Here is a 24,880-nt window from a genome sequence, read left to right on the forward strand (position 1 = left end):
AGACATGTATGCCACGGAGTCATCCTGCGTCACGTATGAAGATGTTGATGACACATCTGTGTTTCCTTCTACTGACACAACTCTGGAACACGCAGGGGTCCAGGCAACGTTCAGGGTCCTGGACATGTCTGCATTCAGCGCTCCTCCTCTGGAGACAACAGATGAACATGATGAGGACTATGATGATGATCATGATGATGATGATGATGATGATGAACTGGACAGTGACTTCAGGGACTTTCTGTCCACTGGCAGATCAAGGCAACAGACATTGTTTGAATTTAAACCTGTCTTCACTTCACAAAGCCTCAGTCAGACTGATCTGGAGAATTTTGCCTACTTCTTCCAGAGGATCATCTTGCAGAAAGCCGACCTGAGGTCCGTCCCAGGTGGCCCACTCCAAGTGGTCTGACATCAGCCACAGCTCTGGAGGTGTGCCATTTAGCTCTGGCCAACTCCACTGTTGGGGCATCGTGCCGGGAGTTGCTGGGGCGCCGTCTGGATGAAGCTGTGGATCTCTGCACCCTGGACCTGCAGCTGAAGGATGACCTGGGGGGAGAAGGCGCTGCTGCCGTACCTGGAGAACGAATGTGAACGGAGGCTGTTGGAAAACCGGACCCAGCGAGTCCTCGGAGTGTCTGGTGAAGCACGACCAGGGCAGGTGGTGATGGCACTGCGATGTCCCAACTTCTGCAGTGGGATGGGCGGTGCACAGAGTGGGGCTGCCGGTGCCACCCGGGGTTCAGCCTCTACGACTGCAGCCGGCCCATCAGTGAGTGTCCCGAGTGGGATCATGACAGTCTTAGAAAGTGAAACAATTATTGGTTCATCCATTCATCTGTCTAATTTTGGGGTGGTGATCATCTATTCACTTCAAGATTCAAACAACTTTATTGATCCCTAAAAGGGCAAGTCATCTTCACACCCAATTACCTCAAACAAAATTACAGCAATTAATCCACAGTTATTACTAGTTGAACATAATAATGGCACACATCAGAATTAAAAAACCGCACATATACATTTGATTTGTTTATGCACACTAAGCTTTGAAACAGTCCGTCATCCGAATTGAGGCAATGAGTGTGTAGGGGCTGCAGCAGCATTTCCACCGCGCAGCTGATCTCGGAGGGAGTGGCAGAGTGGAGGCTGGGGGAAGTAGAAACACAGGGGAGGGGGTAGGGGTGGGGAGCGTGCGTCATCTGTGCAGATGAGTTCATGTCAGTCTCTGTACGTGTATGCGTAGAGTCTGGAGTGGCCTTGACAACCACAGACTGTAGGGGAGGGCAAATGAAGGGGAGCCAGATGCTTCACCAAGGCCTTTGAAAATTCTTCTGGAGGAAAACAAACGGGGCAGTTTAACCTTTGGTAGCTGATAAGGCTGCCATGTTTGGGTTAAGCAGAGAAGCACAGAGTTCCAATATGGCCTCTCTTTAACTGTCCAGATCCAACTGTGAATATTCACTGGTCTCCAACATCAGTTCTTTTGCAAGGCAGACATTGCTCTGAAATGATTTCCAATTTGCGTTTAAGTTCAAGAGTTAACGTGGTCTGAGATTGTACCCCTTGCCCACTTCATTAATCATGACGGACAGGTATGGGGTTATGGCTTTGGTAGCCGTCTGCCAATTTTCCGGTAGGTCAGGGCAGCGCCTCATCAGCAAAAGCCCTCCTGCCATAAAAGCAAATAAGAATAAATCCTCAACATCTTCCATGGAAAGTGGTGCCAAGCACGCGACGCGCACTTCTCCCAGGCGTCGAGAACATAGCCCGCAGGATAGGTTCCATCTGTGCAGATTAACCCATTTACCATTTGGGTTAATCTTTTACAACATGAAACCAGAGAAAGTTGTGACAGTAAATTATAAAAACAAACAACACTGATTCTTAAAATTTACTTTGACTTTGTTGTATTGCAGACAGTATGAACTCAAGATGTTTTGTGGTCAACTTCAATTCAATTGTGTAAATACATCCATTGTATTTAAGTTCTGCAGCACTCTGAAGCACAGCCGTCCAGGAGTGTCGGACCAGATACCCGACGCAGGAAACTCATTCCCGTCGCTTGTATCTGTGACCTTTTGGTCTAACCATAGGTGAGGATAGCATGAGGAGCTCGAGTCTCTGGGATGGACTCAGAGTACAGCCGCTGCTTCTTCGTAACAGAGGTGATTTAGGTATCTGGTGAGGATGCCCCTGGTGGTCTCTCTGGGGAGGTCTTCCAGACATGTCCAACTGGGAGAGAAAACTCACGTAATAAAACTTTCACCTCTCTTGTGGTTTTGAGTTTGGAGATGTTTAAGATGTTCGAAGATAGTCGATGTGCTGCTGTGGTAGACTGTTATGTTCAGTGTTGCCACAGTTACCTTGAAACATTACTTTATTACTTTTTTAGTTACTTTACACAGTTACTTTATTAGCAGCTGCGACAACTTGTAACTAATAAGTAATGTAACTAATAAGGTAACGTAATCTAACTTGGTTAAACTTAAGATTGAGTAATCGGCATAGTAACTAATAGATATTCAATCTTAAAAATAAACAAGTTAGTTTACTAGTTACTTTATTAGTTACATTCGGCAAGTTGTCCACAGCTGCTCTTGAAGTAACTGTATAAAGTAACTGTCAACCAATCAATCAATTTTATTTATATAGCGCCAAATCACAACAAACAGTTGCCCCAAGGCGCTTTATATTGTAAGGCAAAAGCCCTAGAATAATTACGTAAAAACCCCAACGGTCAAAACGACCCCCCTGTGAGCAAGCACTTGGCGACAGTGGGAAGGAAAAACTCCCTTTAACAGGAGAAACCTCCAGCAGAACCAGCCAGGGAGGGGCAGTCTTCTGCGGGACGGTTGGGGCTGAGGAGAGAACCAGGAAAAAGACATGCTGTGGAGGGGAGCAGAGATCAATCACTAATGATTAAATGCAGAGCGGTGCATACAGAGCAAAAGAGAAGAAACTCAGTGCATCATGGGAACCCCCCAGCAGTCTAAGTCTATAGCGCATAACTAAGGGATGGTTCAGGGACTGATCCAGCCCTAACTATAAGCTTTAGCAAAAAGGAAAGTTTTAAGCTAATCTTAAAAAGTAGAGAGGGTGTCTGTCTCCTGATCTGAATTGGGAGCTGGTTCCACAGGAGAGGAGTGAAGCTGAAGGCTCTGCCTCCCATTCTACTCTACAAACCCTAGGAACTACAAGTAAGCCTGTAGTCTGAGAGCGAAGCGCTCTTGGGGTGATATGGTACTATGAGGTCCCTAAGATAAGATGGGACCTGATTATTCAAAACTATAAGTAAGAAGAAGAATTTTAAATTCTATTCTAGAATTAACAGGAAGCCAATGAAGAGAGGCCAATATGGGTGAGATATGCTCTTCCTTCTAGTCCCTGTCAGTACTCTAGCTGCAGCATTTTGAATTACTGAAGGCTTTTCAGGGAACTTTTAGGACAACCTGATAATAATGAATTACAATCGTCCAGCCTAGAGGAAATAAAGCATGAATATTTTCAGCATCACTCTGAGACAGACCTTTCTAATTTAGGATATTGGTAAATGCAAAAAAGCACGTCCTACATATTGTTTAATATGCGCATTGAATGACATACTATGATCAAAATGACTCCAAGATTTCTCCAGTATTACTAGAGGTCAGGGTATGCCATCCAGAGTAAGGATCTGGTTAGACCCATGTTTCTAAGATTTTGGGGCCAAGTACAAATAACTTCAGTTTTATCTGAGTTTAAAAGCAGGAAGTAAGGTCATCCATGTCTTTATGTCTGTAGACAATCCTGCAGTTTAGCTAATTGGTGTGTCCTCTGGCTTCATGGATAATAAGCTGGGTATCATCTGCGTAACAATGAAAATTTAAGCAATGCCGTCTAATACTGCCTAAGGGAAGCACGTATAAGAGTGAATAAAATTGGTCCTAGCACAGAAACCTTGTGGAACTCCATAATTAACCTTAGTCTGTGAAGAGATTCCCCATTTACATGAACAAATTGTAATCTATTAGATAATATGATTCAAACCACTGCAGCGCAGTCCTTTAATACTATGGCATGCTCTAATCTCTGTAATAAATTTTATGGTCAACAGTATCAAAAGCAGCACTGAGGTCTAACAGAACAAGCACAGAGATGAGTCCACTTTCTGAGGCCATAAGAATCATTAGTAACCTTCACTAATGCTGTTTCTGTACTGATGAATTCTAAACTGACTGACTCTTCAAATAGACCATTCCTCTGCAGATCAGTTGTTTTACAACTATCCTTTCAAGAATTTGAGAGAAAAGGATTGGAGATTGGCCTATAATTAGCTAAGATAGCTGGGTCAATGATGCTTTTTAAGTAATGGTTTAATTACTGCCACCTTAAACCTGTGGTACATAGCCAACTAATAAAGATAGAGATCTATTTAAGCGAAGCATTAAATAATGGTAGGGCTTCCTTGAGCAGCCTGGTAGGAATGGGGTCTAATAGACATGTTGATGTTTGGATGAAGTAACTAATGAAAATAACTCAGACAGAACAATCGGAGAGAAAGAGTCTAACCAAATACCGGCATCACTGAATGCAGCCAAAGATAACGATACGTCTTTGGGATGGTTATGAGTAATTTTTTCTGTAATAGTTAAAATTTTATTAGCAAAGAAAGTCATGAAGTCAGTACTAGTTAAAGTTAAAGGAATACTCGGCTCAATAGAGCTCTGACTCTTTGTCAGCCTGGCTACAGTGCTGAAAAGAAACCTGGGGTTGTTCTTATTTCTTCAATTAGTGATGAGTATAAGATGTCCTAGCTTTACGGAGGGCTTTTTTTTTTATAGAGAAACAGACTCTTTTTCCAGGCTAAGTGAAGATCTTCTAAATTAGTGAGATGCCATTTCCTCTCCAACTTACGGGTTTCTGCTTTAAGCTGCGAGTTTGTGAGTTATACCACAGAGTCAGGCACTTCTGATTTAAAGCTCTCTTTTTCAGAGGAGCTACAGCATCCAAAGTTGTCTTCAATGAGATTAAAACTACTGACGAGATACTCCATCTCACTTACAGAGTTTAGGTAGCTACTCTGCACTGTGTTGGTATATGGCATTAGAGAACATAAGAAGGAATCATATCCTTAACCTAGTTACAGTGCTTTCTGAAAGACTTCTAGTGTAATGAAACTTATTCCCCACTGCTGGGTAGTCCATCAGAGTAAATGTAAATGTTATTAAGAAATGATCAGACAGAAGGGAGCTTTCAGGGAATACTGTTAAATCTTCAATTTCCATACCATAAGTCAACAAGATCTAAGATATGATTAAAGTGGTGGGTGGACTCATTTACATTTTGAGCAAAGCCAATTGAGTCTAATAATAGATTAAATGCAGTGTTGAGGCTGTCATTCTCAGCATCTGTGTGGATGTTAAAATCGGCCACTATAATTATCTTATCTGAGCTAAGCACTAAGTCAGACAAAAGGTCTGAAAATTCACAGAGAAACTCACAGTAACGACCAGGTGGACGATAGATAATAACAAATAAAACTGGTTTTTGGGACTTCCAATTTGGATGGACAAGACTAAGAGTCAAGCTTTCAAATGAATTAAAGCTCTGTCTGGGTTTTTGATTAATTAATAAGCTGGAATGGAAGATTGCTGCTAATCCTCCGCCTCGGCCCGTGCTACGAGCATTCTGGCAGTTAGTGACTTGGGGGTGTTGACTCATTTAAACTAACATATTCATCCTGCTGTAACCAGGTTTCTGTAAGGCAGAATAAATCAATATGTTGATCAATTATTATATCATTTACTAACAGGGACTTAGAATAGAGACCTAATGTTTAATAGACACATTTAACTGTTTTAGTCTGTGGTGCAGTTGAAGGTGCTATATTATTTTTTCTTTTTGAATTTTTATGCTTAAATAGATTTTGCTGGTTATTGGTGGTCTGGGAGCAGGCACCGTCTCTACGGGGATGGGGTAATGAGGGGATGGCAGGGGGAGAGAAGCTGCAGAGAGGTGTGTAAGACTACAACTCTGCTTCCTGGTCCCAACCCTGGATAGTCACGGTTTGGAGGATTTAAGAAAATTGGCCAGATTTCTAGAAATGAGAGCTGCTCCATCCAAAGTGGATGGATGCCGTCTCTCCCAACAAGACCAGGTTTTCCCAGAAGCTTTGCCAATTATCTATGAAGCCCACCTCATTTTTTGGACACCACTCAGACAGCCAGCATCAAGGAGAACATGCGGCTAAACATGTCACTCCCGGTCCGATTGGGGAGGGGCCCAGAGAAAACTACAGAGTCCGACATTGTTTTGGCAAAGTTACACACCGATTCAATGTTAATTTTAGTGACCTCCAATTGGCGTAACCGGGTGTCATTACTGCCGACGTGAATTACAGTCTTACCAAATTTACGCTTACACTTAGCCAGCAGTTTCAAATTTCCTTCAATGTTGCCTGCTCTGGCCCCCGGAAGACATTTGACTATGGTTGCTGGTGTCGCTAACTTCCATTTCTCAAACAGAGTCGCCAATAACCAGAGTTTGATCCTCGGCGGGTGTGTCGTCGAGTGGGGAAAACAGTTAGAAATGTGAACGGGTTGGCGGTGTACACGGGGCTTCTGTTTAGGGCTACGCTTCCTCCTCACAGTCACCCAGTCAGCCTGCTTTCCCGGCTGCTCGGGATCTGCCAGAGGGAAACTAACGGCAGCTAAGCTACCTTGGTCCGCACCGACTACAGGGGCCTGGCTAGCTGTAGAATTTTCCACGGTGCGGAGCCGAGTCTCCAATTCGCCCAGCCTGGCCTCCAAAGCTACGAATAATCTACACTTATTACAAGTACCATTACTGCTAAAGGAGGCCGAGGAATAACTAAACATTTCACACCCAGAGCAGAAAAGTGCGGGAGACAGGAGAAGCCACCATGCTAAACCGGCTAAGAGCTAGTAGCTGCGCTAAGCTAGCGGATTCCTAAAAACACAGTGAATAATGTGTAAATAATTTAGAGGTGATTCAGCAGAGGCTTTAGTTAAGGCACGTGAAGATTACACTGTGAAACAAATCGTTATCTAGTTAACTAGCTCAATCTAACTGCGCAGATTAAACAGCTAACAGATACAACAAAACCGCTGTGCTCCGGAACAGGAAGTGATACAATACCGCGGTGAGAGCCAACCACCAGTAGAGGCAAGTATAAAATGTAACTATAAAGTAACTTTATAAGTTACTGTGGCAACACCGTTTACGTTTGACATACTTTCGTAGCCGATGTAATTGATTAGGTCAATGCAACGGTTCAGCCCTAAAGTGGAAATTAACACCTAATTGCTTACATTTTGGAAGGAAATCTGCAAAGTTTCCACAATGAACTTGGGGTGGAAATAATTCATTGATTAATACATAATGACAGCTGTCACCTGATTGGCTTGAATTTTTAAAATAAATTAAACGGTGTCGCCATTTTTGAGATTTCTAAAATTTGCAAAGGAGGGATGGACTATATAGGGAGAGGGATGTTGAGGATGGAGCCACCAGGCAGGAGGAGCAGAGGAAGGACAAAGGGGAGGTTTATGGATGTGCTGAGGGGGACATGCAGGTGGTTGGTGAGACAGAGGAAGATACAGAGGACATGGTGAAATGGAGACACGTGGTCTGCAGTGGCGCCCCCTAATGGTAGCAGCTGAAAGAAGAACAAAAATGTTCAGTATTTTGACTGGCTGAGAAATTAACGTTGTCTTGTGGTTCTTGATAGGCCAGCCAGCAAAGCTGACAGATCTGGAGAACAGTGGACTGTGTGACCTCCGAGTCTTTGACTGCCGCAGGGTTCGAGTCTTCGGTCTTGGTTTCATTGACTCACCCAACCTCAGCTGTCATGCTACAAGACTGAAGGTGAGCCATGGCAAGGTCAAAGGTCAGGACATTTCTATAACTGATGACTGAAGTGTTTTTAGAAGAATTATTGACACAATAGAAATTGAACTGCTTTGGGTTTTACTGAAGTCGTTTACATTCAGACCAGTTACATCTTTGACAGTGATGGTTCTTGTTTGGGTCTTAAGGTCCATACTGATCAAAGTTCTTAATCAGACAAACACAATTTTTTTCTTTAATCTGTCTCCACAGTATGTGAATGGAATTTGGGTTCCAGCAGAGAAACAAAGGACTAAAGCCTCGTACCTGAGCTCCAAGGCTTTGGACTGCAGCGTTCCACCCCTGAGCAACACGGCCATCCACACCGAAGACTTCACAATGGACGATAAACCCTACGCACGGTGGGAGATCACGGTAATGCTGCAGCGCATTTTAATCTGTGTTTGATGTCCACAAGATCATTGGACACCTCAGACAAGCGCCAGATAACGTTCAACAATACTGTATTTTTCGGAGTTGAAGTCACACCTGTCAAAAAATGCCTCTTGAAAATAAGTTGCACCTTTTTCTGCATAAGGAACTCGATTTTGAACACAGCATTTTAAAACAGAAAGGACCTCATTAGCATATGTGCACACCACAGCCTGCGCTGTTACTTAACATAAAGACTTAAATTCCAAAACTAAGAAAGATGGACAAATAAATGTGTTGGACAACTTATTGGGTGTTATTTGACACAGTTTGAACAAAAGGAATCATCAGATGGACACATATGGAGAGCTGAAGAGAATTTTTTTTTTTTTTTTCCAGGAAGCCCCCAGCCTGTGGTGTGTGCCAAAAGGACTTTTAAATTCCAAAAATAAGCAAGATGGGCCATTAAACATGCACTGGACAATATTTAGGAAGCTATTTGATGCAGATGAACATGGATTGCTGAGCCACAGTTTTGCAAACACAATAAAATATGAGAACTTTTTTGTACTGTACTTTTATTATTTATTTTGTACAGTGTGATTCCTGGGAAAGTCCTGAAAATAGTTAATAATAATTATAACAATAATGATAATAATAAATGACCCGTGGCCCTTAATTGGAGTAAGTGGGTAGAGAGGATGGATGATGGCTGGATGGATGGATGGATGGATAGATAATAAATAATTGATATAATGAAGTTGTGATTTTTCGGTACTTAAGTCGCAGGACCTCTTGAACTATGTAGTAATCTGAATTTATTTTCGGAAAATCGTAATTATCCAGAATCCCCACAGACGGCACAAATGCAAGATATTTGTTTTCATTGTTTGTCAGACAGGAAACACAGTTTGAAAATTAAACTGTGCACCCAGAAGCCAGTCTAAGTCCTCCCCTTCCTGTTCCAGGTGACCAATGACGGTTCCCTGTACAGTCACGCCAAAGTGTTGACGATCTACGATGGTGTTTGTCAGGTCTGTGAAGCATCACGCTCAGGACTTTGTAAGTCCAAGGTAAGAAACACATCTGCAAACCCAAACTATGTAAATGCTAACTGTCGAACTGAAACCTGGCAACAAGTTTCACACATTCACGCAGCAGAAAACTTCAGGGTGTCACTGGATGGAAGCCTGGATCCTAGTCTGGAAAACCAAGACCCTCCAAATACTGACTGAGATATTAATTCACAAAGTTTCACATTGAGAAATGCTTTACTGACCCTGGTGGTTGGATGAAGACTGACATGCTGCAGTTCTGACTGGTTGGTTGTGAATCAGAGGTGGTTTGTTGTTCGTTGTTTGCGCTGTCTGTCCTCTAAACCTCCTCCTTGTGCCACTCACATGGACGGCGTGTGCGTTGTGTGTTACTGCTGATTGTACGTGGAGATCAGTGGCATTTAAAAGTGTTTTTTAGGTGTAAACCAAAGCACTTCCTGTGGGCGTGGTCTGCTGCTTCCTGGTCGTGTTTTATCAACTTGGTCTTTTTTTCTTTTTTTTTTACATTTTTTATCATGGATTGGAGTTTGTGAGCGTCCTGGTGCTTTTCAGCCTCTCACACAGACGGCGTGGCGTGTGCGCGGCATGTGACAGGCAGCTGTGACCAGTGAAGTTGAGCGCCAGTTGTTTTGAAGATGACCAAAACTTTTGTCGGACCCTGACGAGTGCCCAAACTATTTGGCGTGTTTGTGGTGGACAGGGACACGTGTTGCTCATGATACATTAAAAGGACTCCGGGACTCTGTCCTGGAGGCAAAAATCTGTTTTCTGAAGCATTCACAGCAACTGAAAGCTTCCCAGAATGCCCCTGGGCACTGAGGAATTGTGTGCTCTGAGAGATGAAACAGGTCCGGAAATGATCTGTTGATCAACTGGAAGAGTTTTTAATATTAACAAGCAAAAAAACACTCAGTCTCACAACATGTCGTGATTCAGCAGCACTAAATACATTAAACTATTGGTTTGTGATATTGTCACAAAATGTGCAAAGTGTTTGTACAGGGAGCACAAATTACAATACGATACGATACGATAGATATGATATGATACGATGCAATACGATAGATATGATACGATACAATGCAATACGATAGATATGATACGATATGATGCAATACGATATGATACGATACGATACATATGCTACAATATGATACAATATGCTACAATATGATACAATACATACTGTGTGAAAGTGTAGGAACACGGACCCACAACAGGGGCGCAAATGAACGGACAATGAAGGAAGTCAATAACAACACTTTACTGTTGTGAAAAAACACAACCAACACGGCGAATGTGAAATTTAACAGTCAGTCAATTACAAGGGTGACGTGTGGGCAGGCTCAAAGATAAGAGACGTCCGTCCAAAGCAGAACCGGAACCACACGATTTCCTCCGCCACCGAACCCCGGGAATACTGGAGCCGCCAAGTCCCGACACCCAGGTGGCCACTGCCTCCGCTTGTCGGATCTGGTACTGCTGGCGAGGAACAAAAACAGTTAGATGTGGGTGCGTGTGCACCAGCAACATGTATGGTGGGAATGCCACCTCCACCTCTCGTCGAAAAAAGAAACAGAATATCTGCTGTCCAACACACACAAGCAATAGATATTCCTGTCAGAGAATCAACACAGTCAGCTGAGATCGTTACCTCCTTGGTAGAGCGATATCTCAGCAGAGAAGTGGAGATGACGTCTTGCAGATATACCGCTGCGGATCAGATGATTGGTAACAGCTGTCGTAGGTGACAGCTGTCACCCCGGCTGCTCCTGTGAGATGCAGCGCCCTCTGGTGCCTGGAGCCCGCACTCCAGGCAGGGTGCCCTCTGGTGGTGGTGGGCCAGCAGTACCTCCTCTTCAGCGGCCCACACAACAGGACCCCCCCCTCAATGGGCGCCTCCTGGCGCCCGACCAGCTTGTCCGGGTGGCGGCGGTAGAAATCGGCCAGGAGGGCCGGGTCCAGGATGAAGCTCCTCTTCACCCAGGAGCGTTCTTCGGGGCCGTACCCCTCCCAGTCCACCAAATACTGGAAGCCCCGGCCCATCCTTCGGACATCCAAAGCCGGCGCACAGTCCAAGCCGGCTCGCCATCGATGATCCGGGCAGGAGGTGGTGCCGGACCGGAGTACAGAGGGGTGAAGTGTGATGTGGCTTAAGTCGGGACACATGGAAAACGGGATGGATCCGCAGTGAGGCCGGAAGCTGAAGCCTCACTGCCGCTGGACTGATGACCTTGAGGATCTTAAACGGACGATATACCGATCCTGCAATTTAGGGGAGACCACTGGAGGGGAATGTCCTTAGTTGACAACCACACTTCCTGCCCTGGCCGATATGTAGGGGCGGGGTCCGCCGACGGTCTGCATGGGCCTTCGTCCTCATCCGGGCCCTCAGCAAAGCAGAACGGGCGGCACGCCACACCCGACGGCCTTCTGCAGGTGGGCCTGGACCGAGGGCCACACGACCTCTCCCTCAACCACCGGAAACAAAGGAGGCTGGTACCCCAGACACACCTCGAAAGGGGAGAGGCCGGTGGCTGACGACACCTGGCGTTATGGGCATACTCGATCCAGGCCAAATGAGTACTCCAGGCCGCCGGGTGCGCGGCCGTCACAACACAGGGCCTGTTCCACCTCCTGATTGGCCCGTTCTGCTTGCCGTTGGTCTGGGGATGATACCCGGATGAGAGACTCACCGTGGCCCCAGTTCCCGGCAGAAGCTCCTCCGACTTGCGAGGAGAACTGGGACCGCGATCGGAGACAATGTCTGTTGGAATCCCATGCAGCCGGACGACGTGGTGGACCAGGAGGTCCGCTGTCTCCTGGCTGTCGGGAGCTTCGGGAGGGCCACGAAGTGGGCCGCCTTGGAGAATCGGTCCACTATCGTGAGGATGGTGGTGTTGCCCTGGGACGGCGGGAGGCCCGTGACAAAATCCAGGCCGATGTGGGACCAGGGGCGATGAGGCACGGGCAGCGGCTGGAGCAGTCCCGAAGCCCTGCGATGATCAGCCTTGCCCTGGCGCAGGTGGTGCAGGCCTGGATATAATCCCGGACGTCGGCCTCTAGGGACGCCCCCAGAAGCGCTGCCGGACAACTGCCACGGTTCTTCGCACCCCTGGATGACAGAGAGCTTACAGCCGTGACAGAAGTCCAGGACTGCAGCCCTAGCCTCTGGTGGGACGTAAGTCTGTTCTTCGGCCCAGTTCCGGGTCCGGGCTTCGTGCCAGGGCCTCCCGGACGGTTCTCTCTACGTCCCAGGTGAGGGTGGCCACAATAGTGGACTCTGGGATGATGGGTTCCGGTGGATCCGACAACTCCGCTTTGACTTCATCTTCATGTACCCGGGACAAGGCATCCGATCTCTGGTTTTTGGTCCCGGGACGGTAGGTGATCCGGAAGTCAAAACGGCCGAAGAACAGTGACCAGCGGGCTTGCCTGGGGTTCAGCCCGCTTGGCGGTCCTGATATCCTCCAGGTTCCGGTGGTCAGTGAAAACCGTGAATGGCGGACGTTCCCTCCAACAGAGTCTCCACTCTTCAAGAGCCTCTTTCCACCGCAAGGAGTTCTCGATTACCGATGTCATAGTTCCGTTCGGCCGGGGTCAACCTGCGGGAAAAAGGCACACGGTGAAGGACCTTATCGGTCTTCCCGCTCTGGGAAAGCACAGCTCCTATCCCTGAGTCCGAGGCGTCCACTTCAACCACTAACTGGCGACTAGGATCGGGCTGCACCAGAACGGGTGCAGACGAGAAGCGCCGTTTCAACTCCTTGAACGCGGCATCGCAACGATCCGACCAGGTGAAGGGGACTTTGGTGAGGTCAGGGCTGTCAGGGGGCTAACTACCTGACTGTAGCCCTTAATGAACCTCCTGTAGAAATTAGCAAAGCCGAGGAACTGTTGCAGCTTCCTACGGCTGGTGGGTTGGGGCCAGTCTCTCACCGCCGCGACCTTGGCCGGATCAGGAGCGACGGAGTTAGGGGAGATGATAAACCCCAGGAAGGACAAAGAAGTGTGGTGGAACTCGCACTTCTCGCCCTTCACAAACAGCCGGTTCTCTTACAACCGCTGCAGGACCTGACGTACATGCCGGACATGAGTCTCAGGATCCGGAGAAAAGATGAGTATATCGTCCAGATATACGAAGACGAATCGGTGCAGGAAGGAATCCCACAAGACATCATTAACCAATGCTTGGAACGTCGCGGGGGCGTTTGTAAGATCCCCGAACGGCATGACCAGGTACTCAAAATGACCTAAGGGGGTGTTAAATGCCGTCTTCCACTCGTCTCCCTTCCGGATCCGAACCAGGTGATACGCATTTCTAAGATCTAGCTTAGTGAACATTTGGGCTCCATGCAGGGGAGTGAATACTGAATCCAATAAGGGCAATGGGTATCGGTTACGACCATGATTTCGTTCAGCCCCCTGTAATCAATGCATGGCCGTAGTCCGCCATCCTTTTTCCCCACAAAAAGAAACCTGCACCCATCGGGGAGGTGGAATTCCGGATCAACCCGGCAGATAGGAGTCCCGGATGTAGGTCTCCATTGATTCGCGCTCAGGTCGTGAGAGGTTGTACAGCCTGCTGGACGGGAACTCAACGCCTGGAACCAAATCAATGGCACAATCGTCACGGGCGGTGCGGGGGAAGGGTGAGCGCCCAGATCCTTGCTGAACACGTCCACAAGGTCATGGTACTCCACCGGCACTGTCCCGAGATTGGGAGGGACTCTGACCTCCTCCTTAGCCTGGGAACCGGGAGGAACCGAGGAACCTAAACATACCCGATGGCAGGTCTCGCTCCACTGAACCATACCCCGGACGGCCAATCAATCCAGGGATTGTGTTTTAACATCCAGGGAACCCTAGAATCACGCGGGACGGTGGCAGGAGTCACAAAAAACTCGATCTCCTCCCGGTGGTTCCCTGACACCACCAGAGTTACTGGAGGTGTCTATGTGTGATTAAAGGGAGTAGGGAGCCATCTAGTGCCCCGTACTTGCACAGGTGAAGTAAGTGCCACCAGAGGAGCCCTGCCTGCTGGCCCATTGCTGTCTAGCCAAATTCCCTTCTGAGACCGTGTCCACCAGTGCTGGGCCTGAAGGGTTAAATCCTCATAAAGGATTGTAACCGGGAGTCGTGTGGCAATATGGGTGTGTCCCACGTGAAGTCTTGGCCCACCCCTAGCCCAGTTTCTAGGGGCGGGCGTTGGTTGTTTAACCGCTCGGGGCAGTCCCTCACTTGATGCTCTATCGAGCCACAAACAAAGCACGCTCCGCGGACCAGCCTCCTCTGTCTATCCGGTGGTTTAAATGTGGCCCTGCTCATGTCCATCGCTTCATCAGCAGGGGGAGCTGTAACCACACGGAGCGTAGAGGCCGTGTGAGCGTGGGGAGGGCGGAGCTCGGTGGAACGGAAGGGAGAGGGACGGCGCGTGCCCGGCCACGCCCTTCGTCTCGTTCCCGACGGCGTTCTTCTAACCGATTGTCTAATCGTATAACCAGATCAATAAGCCCGTCTAAATCCCGCGGTTCATCCTTAGCCACCAGGAGCTCCTTCAGGACCAACGGACAGTCCGTTTACGAAGGCGGCACGGAGGGCAGTGCTATTCCAGCCGGACCTCGCCGCCGCGATGCGGAAGTCGACTGCATAAGCAGCTGCGCTTCGGCGCCCCCTGTCTCATTGACAGCAGCACGGCTGAAGCAGTCTCTCCTCTATTTGGGTGATCAAACACTGTTCTGAACTCCCTCACAAACCCATCATATGTCTGAAGGAGCCATGAATTTTGCTCCCAGAGCGCTGTAGCCCAAGCGCGTGCCTTACCGCGAAGCAGATTAATCACATAAGCTACCTTACTAGCATCAGTCGCGTACATGACGGGAAGTTGTGCGGAAGACGAGCGAACACTGCATAAGAAAGTCCTGCGCACGTCTCCACACAACCCCCGTACGGCTCTGGAGGGCTTATGTATGCTTCAGGGGAAGGTGGGAGGGGTCGTTGAACGACCTGTGGATTGTCAACGTTGCGCACAGGATCGACAGGAGGGAGAGCCGCAGCAGCGCCCTGAGGGCGCGCTTCCACCTGAGCGGCGAGAGATATCCTGTTGTGAAAGTGTAGGAACACGGACCCACAACAGGGGCGCAAATGAACGGACAATGAAGGAAGTCATAATAACAACACTTTACTGTTGTGAAAAAACACAACAACACGGCGAATGTGAAATTTTAACAGTCAGTCAATTACAAGGGTGACGTGTGGGCAGGCTCAAAGATAAGAGACGTCCGTCCAAAGCAGAACCGGAACCACACGATTTCCTCCGCCACGAACCCCGGGAATACTGGAGCTGCCAAGTCCCGAACACCCAGGTGGCCACTGCCTCCGCTGTCGGATCTGGTACTGCTGGCAAGGAACCAAAACAGTTAGATGTGGGTGCGTGTGCACCCCAGCAACACATATGGTGGGCATGCCACCTCCACCTCTCGTCGAAAAAGAAACAGAATATCTGCTGTCCAACACACACAAGCAATAGATATTCTTGTCAGAGAATCAACACAGTCAGCTGAGATCGTTACCTCCTTGGTAGAGCGATATCTCGGCAGAGAAGTGGAGATGACGTCTTGCAGATATACCGCCTGCGGATCAGATGATTGGTAACAGCTGTCGTAGGTGACAGCTGTCACCCCGGCTGCTCCTGTGAGATGGCAGCGCCCTCTGGTTGCCTGGAGCCCGCACTCCAGCCAGGGTGCCCTCTGGTGGTGGTTGGCCAGCAGTACCTCCTCTTCAGCGGCCCACACAACAGATACGATACAATACAATATATGATACAATATACAATACGATACGATATGATACAATATGACGATACGATATGATACAATATGATATGATACGATACGATACGATACAATATGATACGATGCGATACGATACGATAGATATGATACAATACGATACAATATGATACGATACAATATGATACGATGCGATACGATACGATAGATATGATACAATACGATACAATATGATACATACGATACAATATGATACGATACGATACGATATACTTTATTATCCCAAAAAGGGAAATTCATCTTGGACTCATATACTGCATACAATGCACGATAAAAACATTAAAGAAAAAACACAATAAAAACAATAAAATCCATAAAAACAATAAAAACCCCATCCAATATAACACCCCACATAAATATGACACAACAAACCTACAATTTAACAGACAATCCCCCCCCCCCATATTGCACACTTCCCCTAACCATAAACACCATGGAGCGTCACACAATTCTGCTGCCTTACGCAATCTATCAGAAGTCTGATACACGTCGGCACAAGTGACTTTTTAAAAGGTTCATCCTTAATTTTGGAACTCTGTGAGGAGTCGGTCAATATCCTCTGAACTCAAATGAGAATACCCTGCTCATACAAAGACTGCAGGTCCTGGTTCTCCTTCCATCCCGTCACCTTCATATCAGTGTGGATCAGATGACTGAGTTTGGTTTGTAATTGCACAGTGAGTTACCAAATCACACTGATATACCAAACCTTATCAAGCTCTCCAAGACAGCTTGGTAGAATATAAACATAATTCTCTGGTCCCCACCAAAAACTCTGAGCCTGCGTTTAAAGTATAGTCTCTGCTGGATTCGAGGACACAGACTATCCACATGGACCTTCCAGCTAAAAGTATTATCCAAATCAATTCTGAGGTACTTGTAAGAGCAAACCTGGCTTATACGTGTGTTGTGCGTAACCACCACACTGTGGTCTCCTACAGACACAGGGTCCAAGACCAGGGCCGGCCCAAGCCTTTATGGGGCCTTAAGCAGAATTTCATTTTGGGCCCCCCTACCATCACCTCAGCACCAGATGCCTCATTATTCCATAGGCTACACTGTTATGTGTGTAATGTACCCACAATCATTAGCATTATTTGTAATTATCTTACATCATACAGGTGTCATTCTTGTTTTTAACCTTAAAAGGGTAGCAAACTCATAAATACGTTTTAATTAACTTCTACATACACAGTGATGTGTAAGTATGGCTCATTAATTTTAACTATTGAAAGTAACATCAGCAGGCAGGAGACTGCATTATAGTAAACACGTTAGTTTAATTTCTTTCAGATGTGCAATGGTGTGCAAAATGTTCAATATCCAAATACAAAATAGAATCAAATGACATTCACATTATCTTACAGAAAAATAAAGTTGTAATCAAAATTAAATACTTAAATAATAAATAGAATACTTAAATAATCTACAAAATGAACATAGAAATCCACAACATGGGGGGCTATTGCTTTAACTTTGGCCTGTAAACCATTGAGAGCTGAGCTACTTTTCCCCACCTTTTGCACCAAATTAATCTGAGGAGTTGATCTGTCCTGCTGTTTAACTCTAAGTTTTTCTTCGTTAAGGAAGATTATCAAATGGCTTCGCCAAAATCCGGTCCACAACATTCAAATTGCCATTATGTGCAGCTTGCTACCTACCTAGCTAGCTTGCTAACTGGGACTGGCGGGAGGCTCGTGTGAAGTGTGTCCGCCTGTGAGCGCTTTGTGACGGTGGAGGAGCTCAGCAGCACCCGCTGCTCGGTAGCGACAGAAACTGCGATAGAAGTCAGAGTGATAGAAGTCAGTCTCCAAACACAAGCAGCCACAAAAAAACCACCAGAAATAGAAGCTTGATTTGTCGCTAGTCGTTTTTAACAAAGAAAATCCCGCTAAGAGGATTACGAAAGTCTCCGGTTCAACTCAGAACAGAATGAAAATTAAAAAATGCTCCCACGGATGTTTACACCAAAAGATCGCTGATTCGCTCATTCGCCTCAGACAGATCATCCAATCATCATGCAGAAGCTGAGCGTCACGGCCAGCCGAGGCCCGCCCACTGCCCCATAGACCCCAGACACGCTGAGCGTCCGATGGGCGGGACAAAGCCCAGCATTTATCCAATGACTCGTCTCGTTTCGCTGCAGTCTTTTGTGTCGCTATTGAAATCTTGTGGACTGTTTTAAAGCACTGTGAAGCTGCGGGTTTGAGTGAGAGGAAAGCCCGTGTCGTTACCAGTGATAAGAAGCAGATTCTGAACAAAAGTTGAGCGCGTTGTAACGCATATTTAGGCAATGACATGTACACACAAACAGTATATATTTGATCACTTATTTTTTGACATTTTAGGGGAAGCTGAGCTTCCCCTGCAGTCGCCTCTGACTTTAAGACACCTAAAGCACTTACACTAAACGAACGGAGCATTTCGCAATAATGACAACAAAAATTGTAATATTGGACATGCAAACCTACCTTTGTCTTGTTGTTTTTCTCGTCTTCCAACTTCTTCTTTTTTCTTTTCTCCGCTCCAGAGGGATAATTTCTTTTCTGAGACATGACTTGCACTCATTTCATTCCTCACGACTTAGTCATCGACCACCTGACCCAAGCGGTGCGTCTAAATTCGTCCAACGGATGGCAGCAGCCAACAGGAGGCATCAATTAACCTAGTATTGGTATTTTCTCAAAATGAATTTATTTTTTTCGGGTTGTAATACAGTTTCGTTTAAATTATTCAATATTATTTTAATTTCATGTATATATTTACTTTTTTATCACAAGTCTCAGTGCTCTCGGGGCCCCCTGGTGGCGTGGAGGCCCTAAGCGACCGTTGTAGTTGGCGTATGCCTTGGGCCGGCTATGTCCAAGACCATGTACTTAGTCTTAGAGACATTTAAAATGAGATGGTTGGTGTCACACCACTGAATGAAATTCTCTATTTCTGAGTGATAAGTCGGTGTACCTGTGTCTTTGTCCAATAGGCTCAAGATGGCTGTATCATCCGAAAATTTAAAAACATCATTTCATGGATGAATATGTGAGTATTCATTTGTGTACAGTGTGAAGAGAAGTGGTGAGCAAACACAGCCCTGTGGAGCCCCCGTGCTGATGGTTCTCACCTCTGAGAGAGTTATTGACTCTTACACACTGACTACAATTGGTTAAAAGAGAAGTACCATTTGATTAAAATGTAAGTAAGTAAGTAAATTTTATTTATATAGCGCCTTTCACAGACATAAGTCACAAAGCGCTTCACAGGTTAAAATACCATAAAAATAATAAAACATACATAAAACAAAGGACAAGGTTAAGAATTGGTCAGTTCTGAAAAACCTTATTAAAGAGAAGAGTCTTCAAATGCTTCTTAAAAGTCTCAGCACATTCCAGGGAACGCAGGAAAAGTGGCAGTTCGATCCAGAGACGAGGAGCTGTGGCTTTAAAAGATCTGTCACCTCGGGTTTTAAAGCAGGTTCTTGGAACCATCAGCAGGTTCTGACCTGAAGACCTGAGACTACGGGCAGAGGTATAAGGCTGAATCAGATCTTTAATATATCCGGGAGCCTGACCATGAAGGGCTCGGAACGTCAGGACCAAGATTTTGAAAGTGAGTCTAGACTCAACTGGGAGCCAATGGAGAGACTTTAGGACAGGGGTAATATGAGCTCTCCTGTTTGTACGAGTCAACAGCCTCGCAGCAGAGTTTTGGACGTACTGTAGCCGGTTAAGGTCTTTTCTACTAAGGCAGGTAAACAGGCTGTTACAGTAGTCCAATCGTGAGGAGATAAAGGCGTGGATGATTATCTCAAGCTCATGGCAAGATACCACCTGTCGCAGCTTGGCGATATTCCGCAAGTGAAAAAAACAATTTCTAATTAATTTATTACAATGCTCAGAAAGAGACATTACTTCATCAAAGATAACTCAGAGATTCCGCAGACTTGTCTTAACTGACGAGCCCAAGTCACCCAGCTGCTGCTTGATGCCGGGAATGGCATCATCAGGGGCAACAAGTGTCTCAGTTTTCTCGGAGTTCAATTGAAGGCTATTTCCATTCAGCCACTGCTTCACCTGTGACAGACAGTTCATTAAAGAGTTCAGTTTCTCAAGTTCCGTAGTTTTAAAAGAGCAGTATAGTTGTATGTCATCAGCATACAGATGATAGGACACATCATTGAAACGCTGAATTATCTGCCCAAGGGGAAGAATATATAAAAGAAACAAGAGTGGCCCCAGCACCGAGCCTTGTGATATGCCACACTGCAAATGAGCTGACTCAGACCTAACATGGTTTACTGAAACGCTAAAACTCCTGTTTGTCAAATAGGAGGTAAACCATTTCAGCACGAAATACGATAAATTAAAATGACATAAAAACTGTTTGAGGAACCGACCTTAATCATTTGTGATTCAAACAAGGGGAATTGTTCACAGTCAATCATTCTACATGTGTATCTGTCCTGAAACACAGCAGCTAGACCTCCGCCTCTTCGACCGGGGTGGGCTTCCCAAGAGCACTGCAGCCCACAGGGCGCAGTTCATTCAGGTGAAAGACTTCTCCATCTTTCTGCCAAGTCTCTGTAAGGAACATAAAATCCAGCCTTTCCCTGGTTTCCGGCTCGGTAGAGCGCAGTGGGATTGGTCGCAACCAGTTCCCATGGTCACGTGACGCCCAGCTGTTACGCCAGGTCAGCTGTTGCTCTGTTGTTGGTGCCGGCGTCGGAGACCTGGAAGGATCATGTCGGCGAGTAGTAAGTCCACCCTGCCTCCAGCGCTGTTGCAGGGTTATGTTATTGGCCCTGAGGAGCGGCAGCAGTGCGGTCGCGACATTATCTGCGCATCCCCGGAGAGGAACAGTCCACAGCCACCTGTGGCCTCGATGAAAGCGAGAGAAGCCGGCCAAACGCGCTCCACTCCTGAGCTTCACCTGGACCCCAGCCCTGCAGCCTCATCTCTTGGCCCTCTTCCCAGGACCACCTGGAGACCTCAACAGAAACAAATATTTTGAGGAAGTAAGCCAGCACCCGAATGGAGGGGGGAAAGTTTGATGTAGCTTTCCCAGGTGTTGTATCAACGCTCCATTGACTCTTTGATGTTAAAAAGAGCATTTTGATCATAAACCCGGATGGCATAGGCACAATTACAGGGAACGAGGGCGAGCAGAACGGCATACAGTGTCGAGATTAACACAAGAAGTTGGCAAAAAAGCAGACGAGCAGCGGCGTGGCCATACACAGGCACCATCCATGGCGCCTGTATATGGCCAAATGGATTCACATTCAACTGCTTCAGTTTCTCAAGAAGCAGATGACGCTGGATTGTGTTAAAAACTGAACTGAAATTGACAAATAAATTACGTGCATACGCTTGAGTCCTCCAAGTGTGTGAAAATGGGGTTGGTAATACTGGCGATGGCATCATCAGTCGCCCTCCTGGGCCTGTGTCTGACCCCGAGCTTCAGCTCAGCCACCATGTACTTTTTAAGACATTTCATGACTGTTGACGTCAAAGCCACTGGCCTAAAGTCAATATTTTCTGTTGGGCAGTTCTTCTTGGCTATTGGCAATATAATTGATTTTTTTCCAGATGATGGCTACTGTATGCAGGTCCACTGACTTCTGAAAATTACGTGGAGAAATTAGAATAAAAAATTTATTTTCATACATTCCGTGACAGCTGCACAAAATTAAAAGTGATGTGGGGGAGGGGGTCTGGTGGAGTTATGGTTAGGGTTGGGGGTAGGGGTTAGGGTTAGTACAACCCCAATTCCAGTGAAATTGGGACGTTGTGTGAAATGTAAATAAAACAGAATACAAATCCTCTAACCTATATTCAATTGAATACACCACAAAGACAAGATATTTAATGTTCACACTGATAAACTTTATTGTTTTTGTGCAAATATTTGCTCATTTTGAAATGGATGCCTGCAACACGTTTCAAAAAAGCTGGGACAGTGGTATGTTTACCACTGTGTTACATCACCTTTCCTTCTAACAACACTCAATAAGTGTTTGGGAACTGAGGACACTCATGATTGGGTATAAAAGGAGCATCCCCAAAAGTCTCAGCCATTGACAAACAAAGATGGGGTGAGGATCACCACTTTGTGAACAACTATGTGAAAAAATAGTCCAACAGTTTACAAACAATGTTTCTCAACGTTCAATTGCAAGGAATTTAGGGATTCCATCATCTACAGTCCATAATATAATCATAAGATTCAGAGAATCTGGAGAACTTTCTACACGTAAGCAGCAAGGCCGAACACCAACATTGAATGCACCTGACCTTTGATCCCTCAGGTGGCACTGCATTAAAAACCGACATCATTGTGTAAAGGATCTTACCACATGGGCTCAGGAACACTACAGAAAACCATTGTCAGTTAACACAGTTTGTCGCTACATCTACAAGTGCAAGTTAAAACTCTACCATGCAAAGTGAAAGCCAAACATCAACAACATCTAGAAACACCGCCGCCTTCTCTGGGCCCGAGCTCATTTGAAATGGACAGACGCAAAGTGGAAAAGTGTGCTGTGGTCTGATGAGTCTCCACATTTCAAATTGTTTTTGGAAATCATGGACGTCGTGTAGGGGGTTGTGTGTGTGTGGGGAGGAGGCATTGTTTCATACATACATACACTGCGATCACTACCGTAAGATATTAAAGCTCAGACAGAACAAACTGTGTAAAGAACATGAGCTCCCTTCGGGCTGGTGGACGTGGTCACTTCCTGCTTCGTGCTCGATGCTTCCGGAGGAACGTGCAGCAACAAACACATGCAGCTATAAAAACGTTTCCAGCAGAATGATTTTTCTAAGCTGCTTCAGTTTTTTCCTCTCTCTGGTCCAGGAGCGGACATGTCGGATCGACGGAATGTGTTTGGCAGAAGGAGATTCGAACCCCAGCAGCTCCTGTCTCCTCTGTGACCCGGACACCTCCTTGGTCACCTGGTCTCTCAACAAAGGTGCTGCTTTCTGACTCCTCTGTACCGTGACGGATCCATGCCGCTGCTTTACAAACCGAGCATCTTCTCCTACAAATCACTGTTTAAAATCAGAGCTAAAGTGTAATTAATGAACACAAACGCTCGGACGCGTCTGGTTTGTGGCGCCGTGAGGTAAAACTACAACAGACGTGTAAGTTTTCGTTGTGTTTCTTGGTTGTTTGTTTTCAGCCAATGAGCCGCCTGTCTTTCACCGACCGCAAGACGACCTGCAGACATTCGAGGGTGAGAACTTTGTCTTCCAGTTCGCTGCATCAGACCCTGAGGGATCGGCCATCCTCTTCCAGCTGGAGGCGGGGCCACCGGGGGCGGTCCTCTCCCCCGCCGGCCTCCTCATCTGGAGCGTCCCGACACTTCCTGGGGAGGAGGAGGGACGACGGGAACAACGCACCTTCCGTTTTACACTCTCAGATGAGTGCAACGCTCGGAGCAGCGTCGCTGTGGAGGTGGAGTCAGGAAGAAGAAAAGAGGAGGAGATGAAAGGATGGACAACAAAATAAAAAGAAAGAAGGAAATTTTGAAAAAGGTGCAACTTGTATAAGCAAAAACAGGAAACAAAATTGGAACTGGCGCAGCATCATGCAATCTTCAAACTCACCACTAGATGACACTAAACACAGTAACTTCAAGTCCTCAAAAAACAACTGTTAAATCTGATTCTCATTTTTTTAATCCTTTCATCTCTCATCAAATGCTGACAAGTTTTTATTCTAATGTAATTGTAATTAATGCTGCTGTTTAAGAACACGGCTCCTCTTCTCCGCCTGTGATGCAGGTCACCGTGGTGCCGTGTGGCTGCAGCGCCGGCGGCACGTGCGTGACTGATGTCAACTTCCCAGCGGGCAGCGGGAAGTACCTGTGTGTGTGTCCTGACAGACGGCACGGCGACCTCTGTGACCTGGAAGTAGATGAATGTCTGTCGCGTCCATGCAAAGCCGGCGTGTGCGTCGACACGGCCGGCGGCTACAGGTGTGAGTGTCCACCAGGGCGGAAAGGTAAGAGGCAATTTTAGCGAGTCGTATGCTAAAACATTTTACGAGGTCTATTAGAAAAGAAACCGACAGTTTTATAAAAAAAAACCTATATGGATTTGAATCACGTGCGATTACACCAGACATGCTTGAACCCTCGTGCGCATGCGTGAGTTTTTTCACGCGTGTCAGTGACGTCATTCGTCTGTGGGCAGGCTTTGAGTGAGCACTGGTCCCGCCCTCTCTGCTGAAATCCTTTGCCTGAGACGCTGCTGGAGACGGCGCGCGTTGCTTTATCAAAATTTTTTCAGGACCTGTGAGGGATATCCGAGTGGACACTTCGAGAAATTCAGCTGGTTTTCAGTGAAAAATTTAACGGCTGATGAGAGATTGTGGAGTTTCTTTCGCTTTAAGGACAGCTCACAAAGCGGATCGGCGTGGCGCGGTCGGAGGTGGCGTCCGTCTGGCTGTTTCGAGCTGAAAACATCCTAATTTAAGGCTCTGTTCACCCAGGACGTCGTCAGAGAACAGAGAAGTTTCAGAAAAAGTCGGCATGAGGAGTTTATGCGGACATTCCACTGTTAAAGGAGATTTTGTAATGAAAGAACGTGCGGGCAAATTCGCCGAGTCGTTTCCGTGACGACGCCGCAAATCCGTCTGCGCCGCGACAGGAAAAACACCTCCGTGTTGAAAACCATTTGTAAAATTCAGGCGGCTTTTGATGTCTTTCAACAA

General features: G+C 46.5%; 1 protein-coding gene across 1 annotated transcript in view; it reads left to right on the forward strand.

Moving 5' to 3' along the window:
- LOC117517945 (von Willebrand factor D and EGF domain-containing protein-like) overlaps positions 1–24,880 on the forward strand; it is a 146,014-nt gene that overhangs the window by 73,864 nt on the left and 47,270 nt on the right. Inside the window, 6 exon segments of the mRNA XM_034179073.1 lie at positions 7,733–7,869; positions 8,104–8,265; positions 9,231–9,335; positions 23,021–23,135; positions 23,346–23,620; positions 23,950–24,169. Of these exon segments, the coding sequence (XP_034034964.1) occupies positions 7,733–7,869; positions 8,104–8,265; positions 9,231–9,335; positions 23,021–23,135; positions 23,346–23,620; positions 23,950–24,169 (1,014 nt within the window).

Source organism: Thalassophryne amazonica, chromosome 1 (assembly GCF_902500255.1).
Source record: "Thalassophryne amazonica chromosome 1, fThaAma1.1, whole genome shotgun sequence".
Lineage (NCBI taxonomy): Eukaryota > Metazoa > Chordata > Actinopteri > Batrachoidiformes > Batrachoididae > Thalassophryne > Thalassophryne amazonica.